This window comes from Lentinula edodes (genome assembly GCF_021015755.1).
Source record: "Lentinula edodes strain Le(Bin) 0899 ss11 chromosome Unknown C8R40scaffold_32, whole genome shotgun sequence".
Taxonomy (NCBI): domain Eukaryota; kingdom Fungi; phylum Basidiomycota; class Agaricomycetes; order Agaricales; family Omphalotaceae; genus Lentinula; species Lentinula edodes.
The window spans coordinates 212,174-232,245 of record NW_025764338.1 but is presented as its reverse complement, the minus strand read 5'-3'; the positions used below and the strand labels follow the sequence as shown (position 1 = coordinate 232,245).

At 45.0% G+C, this 20,072-nt stretch overlaps 7 protein-coding genes across 7 annotated transcripts; 2 read left to right on the top strand and 5 right to left on the bottom strand.

Moving 5' to 3' along the window:
• Positions 1-102: 102 nt before the first annotated feature.
• C8R40DRAFT_1071822 (uncharacterized protein) lies at positions 103-5,195 on the bottom strand (the record flags this gene model as incomplete). Its single annotated transcript, XM_046226383.1, is given in 13 exon segments — positions 103-514; positions 534-576; positions 596-701; positions 953-1,375; positions 1,481-2,439; positions 2,525-3,089; positions 3,139-3,324; positions 3,375-3,555; positions 3,606-3,676; positions 3,737-4,296; positions 4,384-4,696; positions 4,743-4,868; positions 4,920-5,195. 13 exon segments carry the CDS (start codon positions 5,193-5,195, stop codon positions 103-105), a joined length of 4,221 nt encoding a protein of 1,406 aa, XP_046083426.1.
• A 1,128-nt stretch (positions 5,196-6,323) lies between these two features.
• C8R40DRAFT_1173733 (uncharacterized protein) lies at positions 6,324-6,881 on the top strand (the record flags this gene model as incomplete). The annotated part of the gene is made up of 1 exon (XM_046232068.1): positions 6,324-6,881. The coding sequence occupies one exon, from the start codon at positions 6,324-6,326 to the stop codon at positions 6,879-6,881; it is 558 nt and encodes a 185-aa protein (XP_046083425.1).
• A 607-nt stretch (positions 6,882-7,488) lies between these two features.
• On the bottom strand, positions 7,489-8,804 carry C8R40DRAFT_1173732 (uncharacterized protein; the record flags this gene model as incomplete). Its single annotated transcript, XM_046232067.1, has 5 exons — positions 7,489-7,877; positions 7,955-8,039; positions 8,092-8,159; positions 8,215-8,595; positions 8,669-8,804. The coding sequence occupies 5 exons, from the start codon at positions 8,802-8,804 to the stop codon at positions 7,489-7,491; spliced, it is 1,059 nt and encodes a 352-aa protein (XP_046083424.1).
• A 1,357-nt stretch (positions 8,805-10,161) lies between these two features.
• C8R40DRAFT_495758 (uncharacterized protein) lies at positions 10,162-10,786 on the bottom strand. Its single transcript, XM_046235248.1, has 4 exons — positions 10,648-10,786; positions 10,549-10,596; positions 10,347-10,496; positions 10,162-10,294 (listed from the first exon to the last, which is right to left on the bottom strand). Exons 1-4 carry the CDS (start codon positions 10,712-10,714, stop codon positions 10,215-10,217), a joined length of 345 nt encoding a protein of 114 aa, XP_046083423.1. The 5' UTR covers positions 10,715-10,786; the 3' UTR covers positions 10,162-10,214.
• An 820-nt stretch (positions 10,787-11,606) lies between these two features.
• Positions 11,607-12,141, top strand: C8R40DRAFT_1015900 (uncharacterized protein; the record flags this gene model as incomplete). The annotated part of the gene is made up of 3 exons (XM_046222928.1): positions 11,607-11,682; positions 11,729-11,847; positions 12,055-12,141. Coding segments are annotated over 3 exons (282 nt in total), but the record flags the coding sequence as incomplete, so codon positions are not given.
• Positions 12,142-14,364: 2,223 nt separating this feature from the next.
• Positions 14,365-14,553, bottom strand: C8R40DRAFT_1052809 (uncharacterized protein; the record flags this gene model as incomplete). Its single annotated transcript, XM_046224782.1, has 1 exon — positions 14,365-14,553. One exon carries the CDS (start codon positions 14,551-14,553, stop codon positions 14,365-14,367), a length of 189 nt encoding a protein of 62 aa, XP_046083421.1.
• A 472-nt stretch (positions 14,554-15,025) lies between these two features.
• C8R40DRAFT_1071819 (uncharacterized protein) lies at positions 15,026-16,732 on the bottom strand (the record flags this gene model as incomplete). The annotated part of the gene is made up of 8 exons (XM_046226382.1): positions 15,026-15,198; positions 15,456-15,601; positions 15,867-15,935; positions 15,984-16,048; positions 16,103-16,114; positions 16,168-16,239; positions 16,288-16,367; positions 16,651-16,732. The coding sequence occupies 8 exons, from the start codon at positions 16,730-16,732 to the stop codon at positions 15,026-15,028; spliced, it is 699 nt and encodes a 232-aa protein (XP_046083420.1).
• Positions 16,733-20,072: the final 3,340 nt, after the last annotated feature.

The window sequence follows — 20,072 nt, the reverse complement described above, 5'->3', positions numbered from 1 at the left end:
GATATGCCTTTGTTGAAGAAGGTACATTAGAAGATAAATGGTGCAATCCAGAATTCTTTGTAATAGTGGTAATGTTCTCAAAGTTGTAACGAGTCAATTGCTTCAGGGAACCTGGAGGCTGGCAAGTTTTGGGACATTCATTTCAAAATAGGAATTGTCTTTACTATACGATAAGACAATGATATAATTCTGGTCTTCGGCAACATCTAGCTCGCGATAAATGGCTTTGAGAGCCGTTATATCAGCTGAATGGTAGGTGGTGGTGAAATCTCTCGTGTCAGGGTATACGAACGAAGTGCTGCCGAAATGATCGTCGCGCTTTTTCTTGATGTCCGTGTAGCCCTCTCGTAAACGAGGGATGGCATGCTTTCGAGTAGCAGGATCAACAATATGAAGTTTGACCAGTCCAGAAAGGACAATCCTCAGGTGTTCGTGTTTAGAGTTTCGAGTTACAGAATGCGGTTCGAGTTGATGTAAGTCAAACTCGATAGCTTCCGTGCGATTCAGAGTCATGCTGCTGTCCGTAGACTCACAAATGCAACCAAGTTTTAGCAAAGCGCACACTACCAATGGAACCTAGAAATGATAAGTGTACAATAGTTAGGAATTTTTGAGGCACTCAGTTGCAGTTCAAACACTCCATCAACGTTCGGATCGTTAGTAGGGGCTATGAAGTGTTCGCTGATCTCGCGATAAAGGTCCTCTCGAACGGTGATTTGTACAGATTAATGCAAGGAAGGACTCGAGGCAAATTGCGTGAAACCTTCTCATAGGAACAGAAATCCGTACGAAATATCTGTTCTTTCGGGATGCGGAGGTGCACATAGAATTATCGCGCTATACGCATAGGCAGCGGTATAAGATATAACTCGACCGATAGCCACAGCATGTATCTACCCAAGGTTCCTGTAGGTCGAATTTGCACAATGTCCCATCTTCGCTCCGCACACACCTTCACATTGCTGAACATAGAACGTACTACGACAGATGTAGGGTCTGGTCCTTGACGCCTACGTTTCCAACGAGGTCGCATCGCTTTCAACCAGGCAGAATAAGTAATCATGGGATTAGGAAGCGCTTTGTCTTCTTTGGCAACACTTGGCTCAGGGATATCTTGCCGGACGAAGTGAGGCTCGGACGAAGCGAGAAGTATTTGAGCAGATGGACCTTCACCACCCCAGTCCTCAATGTCCATCAGCTGCGACTCTTCTTCCTGGGCTTCTATATCGACGGCTAGTCTGAAGAAGTTTGTCAGCTTGTTCTGCTTCATTTTATCAATGGTTCCTGCGACTCGACGATGTAGCGAGTCTGCGTGATGAATTCGAGGCACGGGGTTGGAAACCTTCTGCATCGCAGCGGGGATAGTGATCAATTTCTGAATCACAGAGCCCAGTCGCTCAATGTAGTAATTCCAATCAAGAATGGAACGAAGGTCAAAATCGATGAGACTGCTATGCTTGAGTTATTTGCGGAGGTACACCCGCTTGATGCTTTCCTCTGCAGAGAAAATAGCAACTGGAATGGCACGATCTGCGACAGGGGCACGAATCGGTTTGGCGGATATGATGAACTTGCAAGCCAACCCTTTGTCCTTGACCATCTGGTCACCTAAGAATTCCGCCAAACGTCTGGCAGTACTGATAGAAGTAGATTTTTGACCGCCATACTCCGCCAGAGTTTTCGACATGCTACGATTCTCAGCAATAAGCTCCACCAACTCCTCGTCTGTAAGTGCTGCCGCCTTGCTGAACAGGACATCCAGCCACTGGTCTGCAACCTGCGCAACAGCCTCGTAACATTCATCCGCCATCGACCCAAGAAGGAATTTCTCAGAGATCTGAGACTGGAAATGTTTTATGAGCTGTAGTTCACCACGACGCTTCACTTCAAACCCTTTGAGTTCAGCCAAAGAACCATCATCGTTGAACACGGCGTAACGCTTCTTCAGGAACTTATATTCTTCCTTCGAAGAGGGTAAGATGATTGCCTTGTAAGGTCCATCCAGCTCAAAGAAAACAGACTTTTCGCTGTGAATTTTGTATTCCCCAGTCTCGAGATGAAGATCGTGATATTGATGGTTGGTGAATTTGGCGTGGACGAGGTGATCGAGCATTGTACAAGGATAAGAGAATCCAATTGATTGACCATTGTCTAACTTGAACTTGAAGTTTTCGGGGAAGACTCCTGGGAGCATACACCAAATATCATCGGTATCTAGTTCTAGTGGTCGCCCAATCTGCTCCACCAGCGCTCGAGCCATCTGAATAATGGTAGCACCAGTTAAACAAATAATTCCAGCCATCTCCATCGAGTGCCAGCGAGCACCCTTCCGCATTACGTATCCGTAGAAAGAATTCAGAATACGCTTGTGTGCGAGTTGAAGGGAGTCATACAACACGATTATCTGTTTTCCTTCGTCGACCTCTGCAAGGGAGCGCCCTTCATTGATAACGGTATCGAGGTTTTTCTTCCATGTTTTATGCAGACCTTTCTACTCGTATCGTCGATCTCGGAACCTCCTTACAGTGTCGACATAAAACGGGTTTTCCCGTTGGCAGACGATAGACTCCCGGTTTTCCACCTTCGTGTCCTTGGTTTTTTTTGTAAACCTTTCGTGAATAATCGCCCGATCGTTTATGCAAAAACGCAGTCTGCTCAGCAGGCGAAAGATCGGCGTATCGGCGTTGAGGATCATTCGGACGTTTGAAAGGGAAAATCTCTTGGTTAAGCGCATGTCGGATCATATTATACTCGTCACGGTGGGATGGAAAGAATTCTCCTCGCCATGCCCACTCCAATCTGCGGTCGCACGTTTTTCCCGGTCGATTGTAGTCGCAGACAGCGCAAATAGATTCGTCAATGATTGAATCGGGCTGGAGACGATTAGACAACATCATGTTGGGATACATAGCAGCGACATGCAAGTGGTAGATCAAGGGATTGTCGGTACGGTTTGGATTATCGCGCATGGCTTCGAGGACAGATTGGATGGCAGTTTTGACTTCTTCATAGTTGGTGACTTTTTCTATTGAACATTTAGACTCCTCCACGATGCAAAACGTCAGGGCGGCATCAAGGTCGTTGGTTAGCTAAAAATCATTAGCCCACGACCTCGCTACCACAAGAAGTGTACCCTACCTCTTGAACAGCAGAAGGCGTGAATTCAAAGTTTGTGGGGATATCACTACGGAAGACTCCTGCTTCAAGAGCTTCTACGTGAGCGCCGGCATACGTCTCCGATGCCAAGCGGTGTACATCGTAGAAGTTTCCATGATCCTCCTCGTGTCTGTTCGGCATTATGATCTGACCTCGATACGCTTCAACCTATCTCAGACGGGTTGAGTGAAGCCCTAGGGAACAGCCAGTGGACGTACCATCAACAAAGTTTCGCAAAGAGTGCTACTTCCTTTCCTCAAAAGTTCGTCGGGGTTCAGCTGAATGATGTTACAAAGAAAGAAGATGAAGAGGTGCACGTATTTCATATACAGGTAGTAAATTGCGACTGCATCTGACACAGAATACTGCGCTAGTGTCTGAGGTTGTTCTAGCGCGTAACTATTAGGAAGATCAGGTCACTGAAGAAATGAACAACGAGTCGTACTTACGGAGTCATGAGTTCAGGATCTAATTCTATAGGGTTGTAGCCCAACTTTGAGGCAGTTATAGCCTTCAAGCCCTAACTTCCCTGAGGTAGGTAGGAATCACGCTTCACCCAACAGAAGCAGTCCATATGTACACAAGTTCTCGATTTGTATTCAATGTCAGAGTCCTTTGCGAAACCGGTTTCAAGGTATAGGCCTATTCCGTTGACTTTTGCGCGTGCGTTTAGGAACGGAAAATCAAAGAAATCGCTGTTGAAAGTGGCTATCACGGTGGGTTTGACGTCTTGAATATGGGAAAAGAAGCGTCTGATGGTCTCAGCCCAAACACGCCATGAACAAAGATGGTCGAGGAAGTAAAAATGTGTGCGCACTTCATTTGGTTCATTACATATTATGAAAGGACCCTCATAACCTTCCATTCGGGTATACTCAAAAATCTTCGATGTCCTCGCTAACGATCTCCCGGTTGGCGATGAGATATCCCTGACCATCCACCATATATATGAAATCGTCATGACTTGATCTGTCGCTTGGTCAGGAAATTTCAGCGGAGCCTTGGTGGTTTCGATATCATAGGCCATGACCACTGGGTGCGCACGTTTTACACGCTCAGCAATGTGACGGAAATCGGGCTGACCAGCGGTAAAGCTTACTGCATCCCAGAGCCCGACACGAATGTCATTGTCGATGGCCACTCGTAGATAATAAGGAACGTCGTATTCACGAATATCAATGATAGCCTATCGGGAGTCTTCACGACATGTCGCATTCTTGGAAAAACCAGCGTTACCCCATCCTTCTTCTTCGAACGCGATATCCATGTTAGCAAGACCCGTGGAAGTCGCGTTGACGACCTCTGCATACGCGTCTACAGTGTCGCGTTTGGCACCAGTGGCAAGAGCCAAGGGGAGGAGTTCACGACGGACATTAAGCAACTCTGAAACGCTCCGAAAGCAGAGCTGTAGATAGAGGCGACGGTGGCCCATGAGATCGTTGGGAAGTTTAAGATCTTCTTTACGATCGCGAACAATGCGACAGATGAGGCCTTCATACTTTTTGTTCAGCCATTCTTCGACTGAATTTTCCATACCGGTCTGAGAGAATATGAATATTGAGTAAATGTTTATAAAATGAGCTGACCTTGCAAGCGATATAAAAATAAGGCTCATATTGATGCGTGCACTTGAACATTTGTCCATCGTCTTGAATAAAGTAATAGTCCACATCTGCCTTCCCAGATGGCCAATCCGCGTCTTTGACAAGAGTCTAAGCGCAATCTCAGAATTGGATTCGAACGACCAACAAAATGCTACGCACCGGATGCATGTTCACCAACCAGCCTTTTTTGACTACGCCTTCTTGTACCAATCCGAATTCGAGTTTTTCATGAATCTTATCACTAACTTTGACCGCCTCGAATCTCTCCGCCAGTTGTGTGCCGTCATCTTCGCGTTTCGGAACATCGTCTGGCTTTCCTTTGCCTTTTCCTCGTCCCCTACCTCTCCAAGAACCTCCTCGATAGCTTGAAGCGCGGAAAGCGCCATGATTTCCGCCTCGCGCAGAGGAGAGACCAAAGCCGCGACCTCTCGCCATAGCAATTAATACGAAGGGATTGCATTTAAGCCTGGTACTAGTAGAGAAACGCGTCACGACCCACGTGGCTCTTTGTGCCGCTCGGCGCTTACTGTCGTAACCTCTGTAAAGACTCCCAAAATAGTGTACATATGTACGACCTCAAGCCTTTAAGATACGTACTCGTGTATAGGCTTTTGCTAGGGAGCCCTAAAACGCAAGGTTAAAACGCCACGCTCCCTAACTGACGAAACAAGACGAATCGGTATTCCCGACCGAAATTACCCGCGAACGAACGCTTGGGCAGAACCTGAAACATGTTCGCGTACCTTTTTTGCTTGCCATGCAATTTCGGAATTTCCAAAAATGGGTAATTCTCGCTCTGGTTCTTCATTTACTGCCACTCCAATGATTTCTGACTCTTCGGATGACGATGTGAATGAACAAGACACTCATGCCAACGGATTTGACTCTGCTTCTCGCCTTGGCTCACCCTCGATTTCTTCAGTTCACGAATCACGGGCAGAGGTCGACGATGAAAGCATCACTTGCCTTTTGGGTTGACTGTGGAATTGTATTTACGGATCTCCAAGTATTCATTGATCACATTCATAACCGTGCCATTGGTTTATTGGTTTAAGGATAGAATGTGTGTTTCTTGCATCGGACTTCCTGAATTCCACGCCGTGCAGTTCTTGAAGTACCTGTTTACTGAGGGCGATTAAGCCAAGACCGGAAACAACATTGAAGGGGATGGAGAGCGAGATCGAGATGAAAGCTCTGACTCGAAACAGCGATCTCCGTCCGACAATGCTACTATCGCAACTTTCTTAGCTGCGACGATGTCTTCCCCTTTGCATTGGAAGACTGGAAACGGCCAACTAGAGAGTCAGTCAAATGGCTTGATGAACTTAACGATGGAGCTGATTGAAATTCGAAAGATGCTTCTGAGTATCGATCACAGCAATTCGCAGAGACTGCCTAGCATAGTAGTTATCGGAAGTCAGAGTTCTGGGAAGAGCTGTGTATTGGAAGCGATCGTTGGGGCACCACTTTCTCCCTAAGTAAGTACATCGATCCTCCTTTTTATTCCTCGGTCAATCTATACACAACTTGCTCATGGTGTTTCTATACTCAAGAGGTAATAACATGGTTCCTAGTCGCCCTGTTGAACTCACTCTTGTACACACCCCAACACCTCCCGGCAACACTCTTTCCGAAAATCGGGAATTCCCTGCTGTTGAATCAGGCAAAATTCACTCCTTGACCGACATTCAGCGTACACTTACCGACATGAATCTGGCCTTAGCTGCCTTAGAAGCTGTTTCGAACGATCCCACCGATTTTCGCATATACTGTCCCTTCGTCCCTGACGTTACTCTCATTGATCTTCGAGAGTACGTCCAGGTTGCCTCTTTTGACCAACCTGAAAGTCTTAGAGAGATAATTGCTGGATTTTGTGATAAACATATCCGTGAATTCAACAATGTACTAACCGTTTTCACAGTGGATGCCGATCTTACCAAGAGGCCGGCCGTCAGAGCTAGTCGCAAAGATGACCCATCGGGGTTAAGCACGATCGGTCTTATCACCAAATGGACTCGGTCTCTCGTGAAGAGGGTGCCGCCATTCTGGGAGGTAATCGTTATCTGTTGCATTTGTTTACATAGGAGTAGTGACGAAGGTTATTGGGAAGAACAAATTTGAACGTACGGGTGAAATGGTCAAACGAAGAGAAGACGACTTTTTGGGAGCTCATAAGGGCATTTGAGTCAAGCTCAGCCTTGGTTGGAACCTGTACTTTGTGGAAGAGCATTGATGATATCGTCTCTTCATGGAATAACGAACGCCGTGCAATTTGGATTGGAGGAAGCGACCTATCAGTTCAATATACGATATAACGATCGGAGAATAACATCAGAGCTGTACGTGGCGGAGACGATGTATCTATTCAAAGCTTGCTTTCAAACCGCCAAGGCAGAATTTCGTAAAGCAATCGTCCGCGGATGGAGAGGAGTTGGGAGGATCAGATAATAGCGGTTCACTCAGAACCCTTACTTGTCGAATTGAGTTTCTGAGCACGTTTCCGCGTAGTGAAAGACCAAACTCGCAATGCTATGTTCTTAGTTAAAGACTGATCGTCAACCAACTGAGCAAGACTTTTCCTTCGTGGAACCGGTACGCTTTCACCCTTTCGAAGGCAATCTTTGGCCATGCTCAGACTAGATTTTGTTGATGATCAAGAGTTTAGCTTTAAATTTTGAGCGAGGTAGGTTGAAGAACTTTAAGGAGGGATGTGTGGTGGTTGAAACAGTTACTCTTCCTGGGTAGCAGCTTGGGATCGTGTAGAAAGACATATACATATATCGGAAATCACATTGCTCAGGCCGGCATCTATCTCAGCACGTGCAGCAGGAAGATTACGGCTAATGACGAAAGTTTCATACTCGGGACTCGTATGCATGGTAAACGCTTGAGCAAACGTGGAGGAAGATCGACGATTAGGAATGGAGGGTACTTCAGGGCTCGAGGTATCACCTGCTTGCAGCATCTGGGATTCGGTAGCCAAAGCATCGAGCAATGTCTCTGTAAGCTGGTCGCCATTATCTGAGGCAAGCTCAGGAACAGAGTTGATGATAGGAAGTGGAACGATAGTCTCGTATGGATGATCAAGCATGGAAGGGACGATCTCCCATTTCCCATCTAAGAGGATGCTAGCAGTTGGTTCATTGATTCAACTGGAAGTTGGATAGGCGATGGATATTCGTACAGCAGTCAACCACGCTTCGTTTTCCTGTTGCCAAGCTGCGGCAAATTCAAACTCGTGCCCGTTGCAAGAGAAACGAAACTAGCATGGAAGCCAAGCTATGTTCGTATCAGTATCAGTGATAATAAGAGATGATCACGAACGACATACGTTTAGATTGTACTGCCTCGATGATTTTGAAGTTGTCCAGTTTGAGCCAATGTCTATGCTCGTATGTCCTACCTTTAGTGACCTTGGTAAGAATAAAGTACCCACTGCGATAAAGGAACGTACCAAGATAATTGACGTTAATATTTGCCGTGCCTGTGGACTGCATTGTTGACCGCTGATGTATGACATCTAATGAACCGGCGATATGCCATGGCCCAAGCGACGAAAGAAAACCAGGTGTAAGAGCCTGCAACGGAGAAGGGTATGGCGAATGTAAGATGTGAGAGTATAATAAGCGCGAAGCAATCGGTGCAGATGGCGCAACAACGTCCTGCCGCCGTCGGGCCTCGCCAACGGTACTCGCTACATGTTGCATAGCCTGAGCCGCACTGTCGACTACCATTCCTATCTGAGAGCCAAGTAACACATATCTTGGACTCATATAACGGTTCACTCGATTTAGGCTAGTCGAGTAAGAAGTAAGAGAGGATGTTTGCATATCCGCTGTACCGGTTTGATAAGATAGTTAAAGAACGCAAGGCGAGATTTGTTTCGAGGATTAGATGTGTCTTTGTACTTGACAAGGCTATTGCACCCGAACGAAGATAACGCACAGCGTCATCGACAGTCGCAGTAGAGTTTCGTCTTGATTGCGAAGTCGAATGAAGTTGCGAAATGGAGACGGGAACAGTATTGTCAGAGGATTTCAACATCTCGAACGCTGAAGCGCAGCATTTTTGTTCGAAAGCTCCTCAGTTAGTAGGATGCGCATTGGGGAAACGCCGGATGACGTCAATCGCTTCTAGATGACCTGCGCAAAACAGCTCATAGGATGTAAGCCGCGAGGCCTAAAGCGTCAGAGGATTGAGGCCGAAAGTCGAAGAAGTGCTTGACGAACGCTTCATAGTAGGAGTATGGATGTGACGGTGATATATCTGCATGTAACGTTCAAAAATTGCTGTTACGAAATGAAAAAGGTTTGAAAACACACCGAAACCAGGATCCTTAAATCCTGCATATACGACACTTCTGTAGATAGTAATTCCATCAATGCGTGATATCTTCGGATGTCGTCCTTCAAGTTGTGCCGGTTGATTGCTGGATCCATCGAAGGTTTCGTAGTCAAAGGTGACACAAGTCTTCAACTCTCGAAAGCCGGTCCCATTTAATGATCCATATCGACTTCGTGTGCCACATTGAATGAAGGACGTCAGCGAACGAATCAATGGGTAGATTCCTCAGAAGGAATGAAGGTTGAGCTTGAAGAGCTAGTCATCGCGCCGGTATTCGACGTTTTGCTCCACCGTGTTTTTCGCCTTCCAACGAATGGATATAGATCTGAAGGCAACGTACTACTAGTGTGTGTAGCAACAGCCGGGACTGAATTTCTTTGCTGAATGAACTGATCGGACGCACGAGGAGACATGTAGGCGGGAAAGAGGATGAAGCCGGAAAGAATGACGAATGTGGACATTTAATTATACAAGTAACTGAACGTTTGAACAGTTTCGGGGGAGGCGTGGGGGCTGATTGTAAATCCACTTGGGAGACGCCCAAAAGGTAGGAGAATACTCTGAAGGGGTTGCAGGGGCTGTAGTATAGCTGTCATTGTTCAACCATATACTTTGACTATCACTGTGTTCAGATTCTGAGCTAAAAAATTCGCGCGAACAGGTGCCGGTGGTTGGAGTGCAGATTGATGCAGCACTGATTGGAGGCAAGGGAAGGGAACTGGTGACAGTAGGTCGGCGTGTGCGTCATACAGTAGGTTCTTTAAGCGTTGTAGGGGTTAAACGCCTATGTTAACTTTTCCTCTCCAAACATCAACCAACATTTCCCATTGAAAATTTTCAGGAAAACCATCGATACCAGACTCCCATAAACCAGCTTCAGCTTTAGCACAGAACGCGTCCTGTAATTTCATAACCCTTCGAGCCTCATGATAAGCTGAACGCAACGATCACATCATGTCCATATGGTTCCCGTAACGTCTGGTCTCATTGCTGCAACACTGGCTGTAAAAGTACATTGAGATAATCTAGTTGCTAGATGGTATCAAAACTCGGATACTTACAATAAATGTCGCTATACCGAGGGTTTCTTTTTACTAAAGCCTGTAGCATTTAGCTCGTGAGGAGGATGACCATTGAAAGTGGTGAACCTTCAGTGGTTCTACGGAGCTTTATCACAAAAGCCTGACCACCTGCGCCAGGTTAAGAGTATACTCTATGTATAGGTAAAGGAATAGACGAAACCTATACTGTTCGAAGTTCCAGCGAGGATTTGGGCAGAAGTGACTCCCGCAACCAAAGCTAATTCGAAAGCATTGTCACGGGTATGAAGTCCATCGATGCTCCGTAGCCATGACAGGATGGGGCCTTTTCTGCAGCCCAAATCATCTAAGCCTGCGACGTATGTTAGGGCAAGAGTAGGGGAATGCAATGATTCCGCGCTTACCACGAACAGTGGGTGAGCTCAAAATCCCGAGCTGAGAGTTAACATCCACTATCCTTAAACTCAGTCGACGTAGAATTACATAAGAAAAGAAATACATACCTAGTCCAGGTGTTACCCAACTTCCGTTTGCCCTGATCACCGTTAACTTGCGTGGATCCACTTCCATGACCAAGTCCCACGAAATGTCTTCTCCTCAGGCACGTATGATCCCCTTCGTCATGAACAAATCTCCTCTGAGGGTTTACACATTGCCATCATCGTTCTTTACACCAGAGAATATCGTAGCATTCGTAATGAGATACGACATGTTCCGCGTTCTAGGGTCATATCTGTCGAAGACGGTTCTTTTCTGGAGAAAGGATGATAGAGTTGAGGGATCAGGACGTGTATCAATGGTGTTACATTCCTGCAGAATTTCTTGGGCGTTGGCTGGGACATAGCCGTTCTGCGACTTCGCTTTGCTGCAAGTGTCTAGTGGCAGTAAATGATCATACGTGCAAAGAACAAATAGCAACAACCACAGCACGGTAAGCGTCTTTCTGGAAAAGGCTCGTGCGGTTCGTGCCAGAGGAGAATATTGTGAGGGAAGAATAGCAGGCGTCTTCTTTGAAGACATAGTTGTTGGAGTAATTGCCCAATATCACTTCAAACGGTTGTAATAGGCCTTGCTTTACCTCATGGATGGCACGAAGAATGCACTAGTCTGTGTGGCTGAGAATTGCACGACGGAATTGAGGGTCGCCAGACGTGACGCTCGCTGTCGAGTTTCGACGCGCAAAAAGAGGAGTAGAAGGAGCATAATCAACCAAATCAGGCACGAAACCGTCCGTAGTCAATGCCTGAGTAAAAGCATGCTTCGAGCGATAATGTAACTGGACGGCGAAAAGAACGCTCAATTTTTGTGCAGTTTCTTGTGGTAGGTATGACACCACGCTGTGACTTCCATAGCGCTTATCTTAGGCGCACTGTATCTAGATCTAACAGCTCTCTCTTGACCGTCGTGGCACAGATCTTCAGATAATTTGTCCTTCCTCTCTACTTCCAACTCACAGAACATAATGGATTTTGTCCAAGGCCATGATCCCTCCAAACTTGTCTTATCCGGAGCGATGATTATTTGCTCCTTGCCCGCGAGTTGTATACGTTCTCTGAATTAATGGCATTCAATGTCAGTGTCAAGGGTTTTCCTTTTTCCTCTCTGGATTCACAGCTCCAGCCTACAATCTTCAGATCTTCCTATTTGGTATATACGCACAAGAAAATGCTGGCTCGGCCTTTTTGTCTTTGCAAGCCGTATGTGTTTTCTCTCCAACTCCCGCATTTGGTTTCAGCTGACATATTGTGCAGTCCACTGATCTTCTTGAAGCTTCAGAATTCTACGACATAATTTGCATGCTTAGAACCGAACAAGGAGGTTTCGTTAATTTTTTTACAATTTGATTTCTGCTTGTCCAGTCGACTGTTGGTATAATTCATGATTTGCTGTCGTTGCTAACATATTACTAGATTCCCATCTTCCTTACTCTTGGACTTGCGGCTCGCCAAAAAGGTGCACAGTTTGCTGGATTAGGAATTCGAGGGAACGATATTAACACACCCACTGGTGCGACAGCCAGACATCTAACTTTATTGTCGAAACTGACAAGCTACGGCTCAATATCAAAACGTTGATTACGAATTGGTCTCCTGAACCGACCAGACTCGTAACCCCTCCTTCAGGCCCTACAGCATCAGTCCAGGCTGTTCCAGGAGCGTAACAGGAGGGTAACAAACTGCATAGTGCAAGGAAAGTCAATGTACGATCGTCACTTACTATTATAGTTGTTGTACAAGGACATGTAGACTCCGAAGGAAATCTATCTTAGCTTGCGCTCCATGGCGAGCATAAAGCCAAGAACAATTGAGATTTTGACAATGGACTGCATCATCTAGCGCTGTTCCCGTGTAAGATGCACAACATTTGCGCTGTTAGTTAAACGTTGTTCATTTGATCGAATTACGACTCGAGAGACCCAAGAGGGTTGATTACGGCTGTCTCCGGCATTGGCTACACAGGCTGGGGGCATTCAATAGTTTGAAAGGATGCAAAGTAGAAGGATCCGACCTTGCAGTGCAGGAGAGCCGGAAATAAGACATTCGGAACGGTCAAAATGTTCATTCATGTTATACTGGTCCAACTCGATCACCTGAGGGTACCCACGATTGCTGGACAAAGTAACTTCAGACGTCTGGCTTTGGGCATTTCGTTGTACCATTGGGGGATCATAACATCTGAATCGAAGATACGTTCCAGTGGTGGAATGGGCACCTGGATATATAATACGTACTGTCGAGTTGGGTGTGACTGCAAGGCTAAATGAGTAAAACAATGCCAACCCGAAAAAGGTAGCTACACACGGATTGGGCAAAAATTTCAAGGGATCTATAGCTCTACCCGTGACTCGGAGTTTAGAACCGGGTTCTCCGGCGCAATAACATAGGACACATGTTCGCCATACCGAGGTTCCTCACCAGGATCCAGAACTGTTGTTCTCGCTGTCACGGCTACTCCGGGTGGAGGAGGTTCTTTTTTTGTTACGGGAAAGTCACGACGACCTCGAGCAGATGATTTTGAGATATACAAGTTGTTTACCTGTAGCTTCCCATCGTAAAAATGAAATCCTCAACGGGTGCTTTGTTCTCCAGTTTTGTCTAAAAATCGTAGCGATACTCCTTTATTTTGTTCAAATCCTGTGTTTGAAACAATGTACTTATGAATGACCATTAGTTCGTGGCCCGACATTGGTAAAGGAGCATTCACTTCAAGCAATTTTCAGTCATTTTCTGTTGCGCTACAATTCCGTCTATGCCGCTATGCGGACTGCCTAAAAGGTCGGAACGCGTAATTCGCAAGAAAGTAAAGACGTGGCGTTTGGCTACTGTGAAGGTTGTTGTATGTCTTGCATCCCACTTGATGTTGTTATTTGAAGAATAACGAGGAAACGAACGAACAAGTAATTCCTCCAATACCTGGAATGTATTATTAGCTGGTCTGTGGATTTCTAGACTTTTTCGAGATTTACCAAATGAGCGAGCTCTAACTGCGAGGTAACCCCAGGAAGAAATTTGAACATCCAATCCGGTTATAATATCCGCATCCAAGTCTATGACAATATCTATAAACTAGTTAATTAGATCTAGTTCTGACCAGATCGCTTCGAGAGCGATCATTGGAAGTATTGCAGCATCCATTTGTGCAGAGTTTACACATGCTACACGGTGTATCCGATAGTCAGCCTCGTCTTCGGCCATTTCGAATGTATAGAACAACGCAACAAGTTCTAAACCGCCGTTCAATTTGAAGGTATTGCTTGCGAGTATACAAGTTGTCACCGTTTTTCTCTGCGAGCGGTAATCTCCTAATATTCGACGGCACTGGTAGTAAATATAGATCACTATGAATCAGAACTGAGAGTCGTCTTGCTCACCAAAGACTTTCAAGGACAGCATACTCATATCCTATTTTTCTCGAGAGGCATCACCCTCTATCTTTATTGGTGAAGCCTTGAGACCATACTGTTTTACTTGCGTAGGGCCTTGGATCTGCGGAAATTAGGAAGTGCCTGAGGTATCAGTAGATGAGCTGACCTGTATACGAGATGGAAATTTAGGCAATTATTGTTTCAGCTGTCTTTTCAAGTAGGAATGAAACCGCGCTCGAATCTCCTTTACACTGGGAGGAGCTCCAGCAGTATTCCCAGCCACCTATGCTCGGATCACCTTGCAACAGATTATAAAACGCATCGTTGCTAGTCTCTTGGAGCCAAATTCTAACACTTAATCATCGAGAAGAGCGATTCCCTCACCACCTTTGAGGTTATATACGAGAGCAGCATGCCCACGCGGTCTAGACGACGCATCTTTCTCATTGGAGTAGTACGGAGCACGATGAATCCTGCTCTTGAGCCCGAAATCCTCGACGGTAGATAAAAGTTGACAAGTACTGCGTGACGGGTTGGAGTACATATACGTATGGTTCTAGGTGTAAGGATTTCTGCCCGAGACCACATTGTCTGTGAGATAGCAACTTTGACCGTTGTTAATACAAGTCCAGTCAGTGCTCCGGGGGGGTTCAAGGCAATGGTTTGGCAGTGGCGCCTCGTGAACGGAATCTTCAAGAGATGGCAATGGATTGTTGAAGTCAAAACAGCACCTGGAATACGACGCTGATTTACGACTGGCATTGGAGTAGGTTCGCCAATGACCGCATCACCGTTTGGCTTGGGTTTGCCAAATTTTGACCTCCTTTCGTGTTACATTTCAATCATCATCAGCTTACGGGGCTTTCAGGGAAAGGCACTGTATTCACTTTGTTGCTTTCAGAGACCCTCTGCCACTATAAAAGAGAAAACTTGAGTAAGAGAGCGCAGACAGAAAGCACTGCTCATCACCTATGATCTGAGTATAGCCCGCTTCGTCAAATTATAGGATCGAACCCTTACTCCAAAATTTCCTCTTCTTCTTTGCTTTCGGAGGAGTGATCGCCGTTCTGCGAGACAGCATCGCCAACATCACCATCATCAAACTCGTCCCCTGGCTGATTGTATTCCCATCGGTCCAGATAATCGTCTTCATCTACCTTCTCCATGTCATCTGTGGGCGGCTCCTTCACTGAGAGAAACGAAACATCAACATCAATGTTTAGATCATCTTCTACACTATCCTCGCCGGTAGCGAGTCCACTATTGCAGTGAATTCCGTCTCTGAGTGGGTGTCTCGATCAAGTCGAACTCCTCGTGGTTTCCAAGTCTTATATTCTTCCTCCCACAACGCTTCAATACTTTCGACAGTCGTCATTACAGCTTCCTGTCAGCTTTATGGATCTTTAATGTTATGCGCTTTGATTCGCTCCTGTTCGATACGACGACCAACGTCGTCCCAGTAAATCGCTTCAGCTACCCAGCTACCGGTTGAACCTCGAGAAGAACCGCTGAAATCGACCGGGATCTCTGAAGAAGGATCCAAACTACGACTGTGGCGCCTTGCTGATTCGTCTTCCCAAAGCTCGCGCACGCTGAAAACCAACGGATCCCATGAGTGAAAAACTCGAACGCGTACGACAAATCGCCCTTTTCTCATGTTATGCACTGGTAAGTAATACAATTTGATCATTTAATTAAAACTTGGTCGGTAACTCGATTGGACGAACGTTAGGAGGAAGCGTATAATCATATTCGCTATTGAATATTTCGGGAAACATTGAAGAAATAGACGGCAAGGAGGGGTTGTCAATGTTATATTCAAGTGATGAAGTCGGATGACAGGGATATCTAGTTGACGTTTTGTATGAATTTTCGTCGGTTGCAGCGTCTGAATCCACATAGATTGGGTCGTAGAAACTATCTCCGCTAAGAAAAAATGAAGCTAATGGTATTTTGGCACGGTGGCAAACGTACTGATGTCGCTCGACTGCGATGCGTTGTCGTTCAAACTCGTTTTGGCGCAAGACTCGCCTTCGATTCTGATGCAACATTGGGACGTTGTAATTATGCATGAATTTGGCCGTGGAACTCACGTCGAACCAAGTCTAAGAACTCATGCATCTGCGTATGAAATAATGAAATTAGAACACGTACTTACCTTCACCTGCGCAGACGTCAACCCTGTGTCTTTGACCAGCTGAGCAATAGCTTCATTCGTTTGGTAAATTGCCTGCAGCAGGATCAGCACGATGGACGTGTTCAGAGGCTAGTGAATTACCTTGTTCAAGGCCGCCGATAGAATTTGGAGTTGTTCGGGATTCAGAACGGTGCGAGTTTGCTTTCTGTTTTGCATATTGCCTGTTTTTCGAAAACAAGATACTCAGTGTAATACACCGATATAACCTAGGAAAACAACGACCTATCTGTACGTCGTGGTGACACTACCCTCGTTATATACGAATTCAGCGGTAACTTCCTAATGTAGTTGACGGATGGTGAAAGAACAAAATAACTTAATCGCTGTTTATGGAAACAGGGTTAGTCAAACCGATTCTAGGTCATTGCATTACTACACAATGCCCTGCTTGCTACCATGATATTTTCAATCCTTGATGAGTCGAGCATCGATGATTTTGCATACCTCGTTCTTCGGTTGAACTCCTTGTCGCCGTGACCATTCGCTCAGAACACTTGTTCACAGGTACATATCTTCGCCATCGCATTGTAGCACTTCTTAACGACACCAATGATACTGGTTTCCTATTCGAGCTCCATATCCAGCAATTTATAGTCATCAGCCTGCAAATAATATTCAGTATAACCTGTCGAATTCACGAATTTATCCCTGATAATACGAAGTTCAATAGATCAGCATGAAACAAATCCTCCTTTGAATTTTCTTAGCAGCGCCAGTCAGGTAAGTCGGTTCTATATGATATCCTTTTCACCGAATATTCATTAAATCAATAAGTGGTCTACGTCGTATTTCGACTTACCATGAACAATCTCCTCATTCATTCAAATTTATCCGGTGTCGGTATCGAGTTTTCTGTAATGACGATGAAAGGTGTTGACAATCTTTTGCATTCACCACATATAATTGACATGCACGCAGGAAGACGACTGTTAAAAGCTAACTGCGGTACAATTTTACACAAACCAACTAATATGCGGGGAATTGATGAGTTGTTGTCATCCAATGCATGAAAGAGTAACATACGTGGTGCGCCGATAGAACAACTATCATAGAAAGCTGCTGAATGAAGTAAGCATAGTACTTGTACAATCGGTTTCACTTGTATTGGCACGTCAGTTCAACGCTGTTGCGACTACCTTTGAAAAGCTAACAGGTGTTTTAGCTGCCACTTCAACTAAACATTTGTGGTGGTCATCGAATACCTCACTCAATGAAAGGCGATCTTGTCGAATGTCGTCGATGTTGAACTATATCATCAATATCAATCAGAAACCATCTAAGAAACATCGCATGCAATGACGATATACTTTTTTGAATCCGTGGCATAACGGTCTGATAAACATAAGGTATGCCCCATATGCTACTTACGTGCGACCGTTTACCGTCGTGCCTGCATTCGTTGAGCAGCGCGCACGGAATTCGGAGGCATGGATACAGTTATGCAAGGTATTATGTCCGATGTTAGACACTCGGACACGTACAAGACTGCTGCGTTGTATGTCTGTACACGAAACGGTCAGTATTATGGACAGATATCGGATCGATAGTAAGTAATTTACGACATCTATAGTCATTACCTTGATGCAACTCAAAGTCGGTTTCAGATGATGAGTAACTAATAGTGGAGGAGGACTCCTTCTTTGAAGTTAAGGTGTAAACGACGTTGTTCCAATACTCTAAAAGTTGCAAGATATGAACTTTGGTAACAATTAGTGTTGTGAATCACTCACGCTGGAGATAGGTTTCAACAGGGTTCAGCATTATGTTTGAAGGAATCCAACGTATCAAAGGGAACTCCAATTGTGTTAAGCGGTATCGCTACGTTCATGATTTCAGTCGACTGCATTCGTTTGAACGTACCAAGTTACGTACCTTTACCGTTCTGAGCTATTGTCTAACTTCCGTTACATCCTCTCTAGAAACATAACCACTATATGATGTTGAGCAAGTCATCGACTCGATTAGTGAGAAGGTCCAAACGCGCTGTAATGTCTGACAAAATATATCACTTGAACCAATGTGGTTTCACATAAGACGATGCTACACATACCACATTTTCTGTATTGATTCGAACAATTCTTGACTCAGGTGGAAACCCTATGCTTGTGTATCAACTTCTGCTTGATCAAGAAAAGGTGTCGATCATCGATTATTCGTAAGGAGGTTAGATATTTTGCATTTGAAACTTAACTGTTGTTATTCATACGTTATGTCGCAGGCCAATTGCAACGGGATGCACCTGTGTTTATGATATACAGCTCGGACAACGTCAATATCGTACGAATAGTGGTCATACAAGAGCGGATACCGGTGAATGCGAACGAAACATTTGACTAAGCAGTCACTTATTCGCTGTCTTTTGTTGAAGATGCGTTAAATCCTTGTTGCAGTTCGAGCTGTTGTACATGAATATCCATACGGTGTTGTTAGCTGAATTTTTTTGATGAGTGCACAGAACTGAGGTGTTTAGCCGCTCCCACGACCGTTATGGTCTTGCTCCATATACTGCAACTCGTCTATTTACAACATTGAGCCTTTTGGTGAGATTCTATCACGTCGTTGTCGGAAATATGAGATTATGGAGAGCTGAAAGATGTTATACTTCACCAAGCGGAATATACGGTGCGTGCTTGACTTATACAACGAAAGTTTTTTTATGAAGATACCACATGAAGCTGCTGGCATTACAGTGTCCAAGAACGATGTAATCACAAATTCATTCAAGATATCTACCTAGTGTGTTATTCGACGTTCTCAATGTAGCTGCACTATAATCTAAACGCACTCGCTTCAGCATATAGACTTCAAAAAATGTACAACAAACCTGTGTTAGGATTTAGAACCATATCGTGAGTGTTCGCTGCGAATTTTTCAACTGAAACAATCAAGAAACTCTAGATATTTTGGCAAAACCTACCACGAAAAGAACGATTACTGTGCTGAACTGTATCCGATCATAACTTGATTCAGGTGAGCCGCTGAGCCAGTGCCATCGTACTCAATACTGTCCGTGTTGAAAATCCTGAAAGCACTCCTCAACTGTGTTTAGGTCTTTCGATATAGGTTCGTTCAACGAAATCTACTCAGTCTTTCTGGTTTCGAAGAGGAGCATGGTCAAAAACGTATGGATGTCTTGCAGGAAATGTGCGTAACTTCAACCTTTATCTACACCATTATGTTTACGTTGCAAAACCAACAATTATCCAGACGCTTTCCAAGTCTCATACAAACGATGCTATACGCTAACAGTGATAACCACAACGACCTCACTGTCGATCGTTTCCCCCAGCACCTGATTCACCACTTCACTTGACATCGTTTGCTATCATCTACGTTTTCATCACTAATGTGTCCTACCGCGAATTCCGCCTGCGTCTAAGATCTCTTCAACTACACCGTCAGAGACCTATACGTATGTCCAAGACTTGTTCAAGAAACGGCATAGACTCTGAATAGCAACTGAGGACTCAAATGGAAGATCAACGCATGATGATAGATATCCGCTGAATATCGGTCAGTCCGTTTCGCGACTTTATCTGCTTTCAACATAAAAGCTTATTATCCGCATCATATTACTATAGCCAATATTTTCATCCTTTTGAGAACGAGAATGAAGTTAGACGTACTCCGTTTTGTTCCTAAGCATCGAAATCTTGCTTACAACCACCGTCACGAGCTCATTTCTGAGAGACGACCGCCTTGACGACGAAGTCTTATGCAGCGAGCTTAGACGCAAATCTTGATTTCCTAAACACCACTTGCAGCGAAACATTAAGTCTCAGCAGTAGAGATAAACTATCTTCGACAAATGTTTTGTTTGATGATGTTCAGCCGCGCCAATGTCGTTCACGTACTTGCCCTTTTTC

Excerpts from the sequence above, each read along its gene's own strand:
- C8R40DRAFT_495758 (XM_046235248.1), bottom strand. The coding sequence starts at position 10,714 with ATGGAAGTGGATCCACGCAAGTTAACGGTGATCAGGGCAAACGGAAGT. Across the intron at positions 10,597-10,647 it reads TTGGGTAACACCTGGACTAG|TGGATGTTAACTCTCAGCTC; the intron begins GTATGTATTTCT and ends GTTTAAGGATAG. Across the intron at positions 10,295-10,346 it reads TGGAACTTCGAACAGTATAG|GTGGTCAGGCTTTTGTGATA; the intron begins GTTTCGTCTATT and ends AACCTGGCGCAG.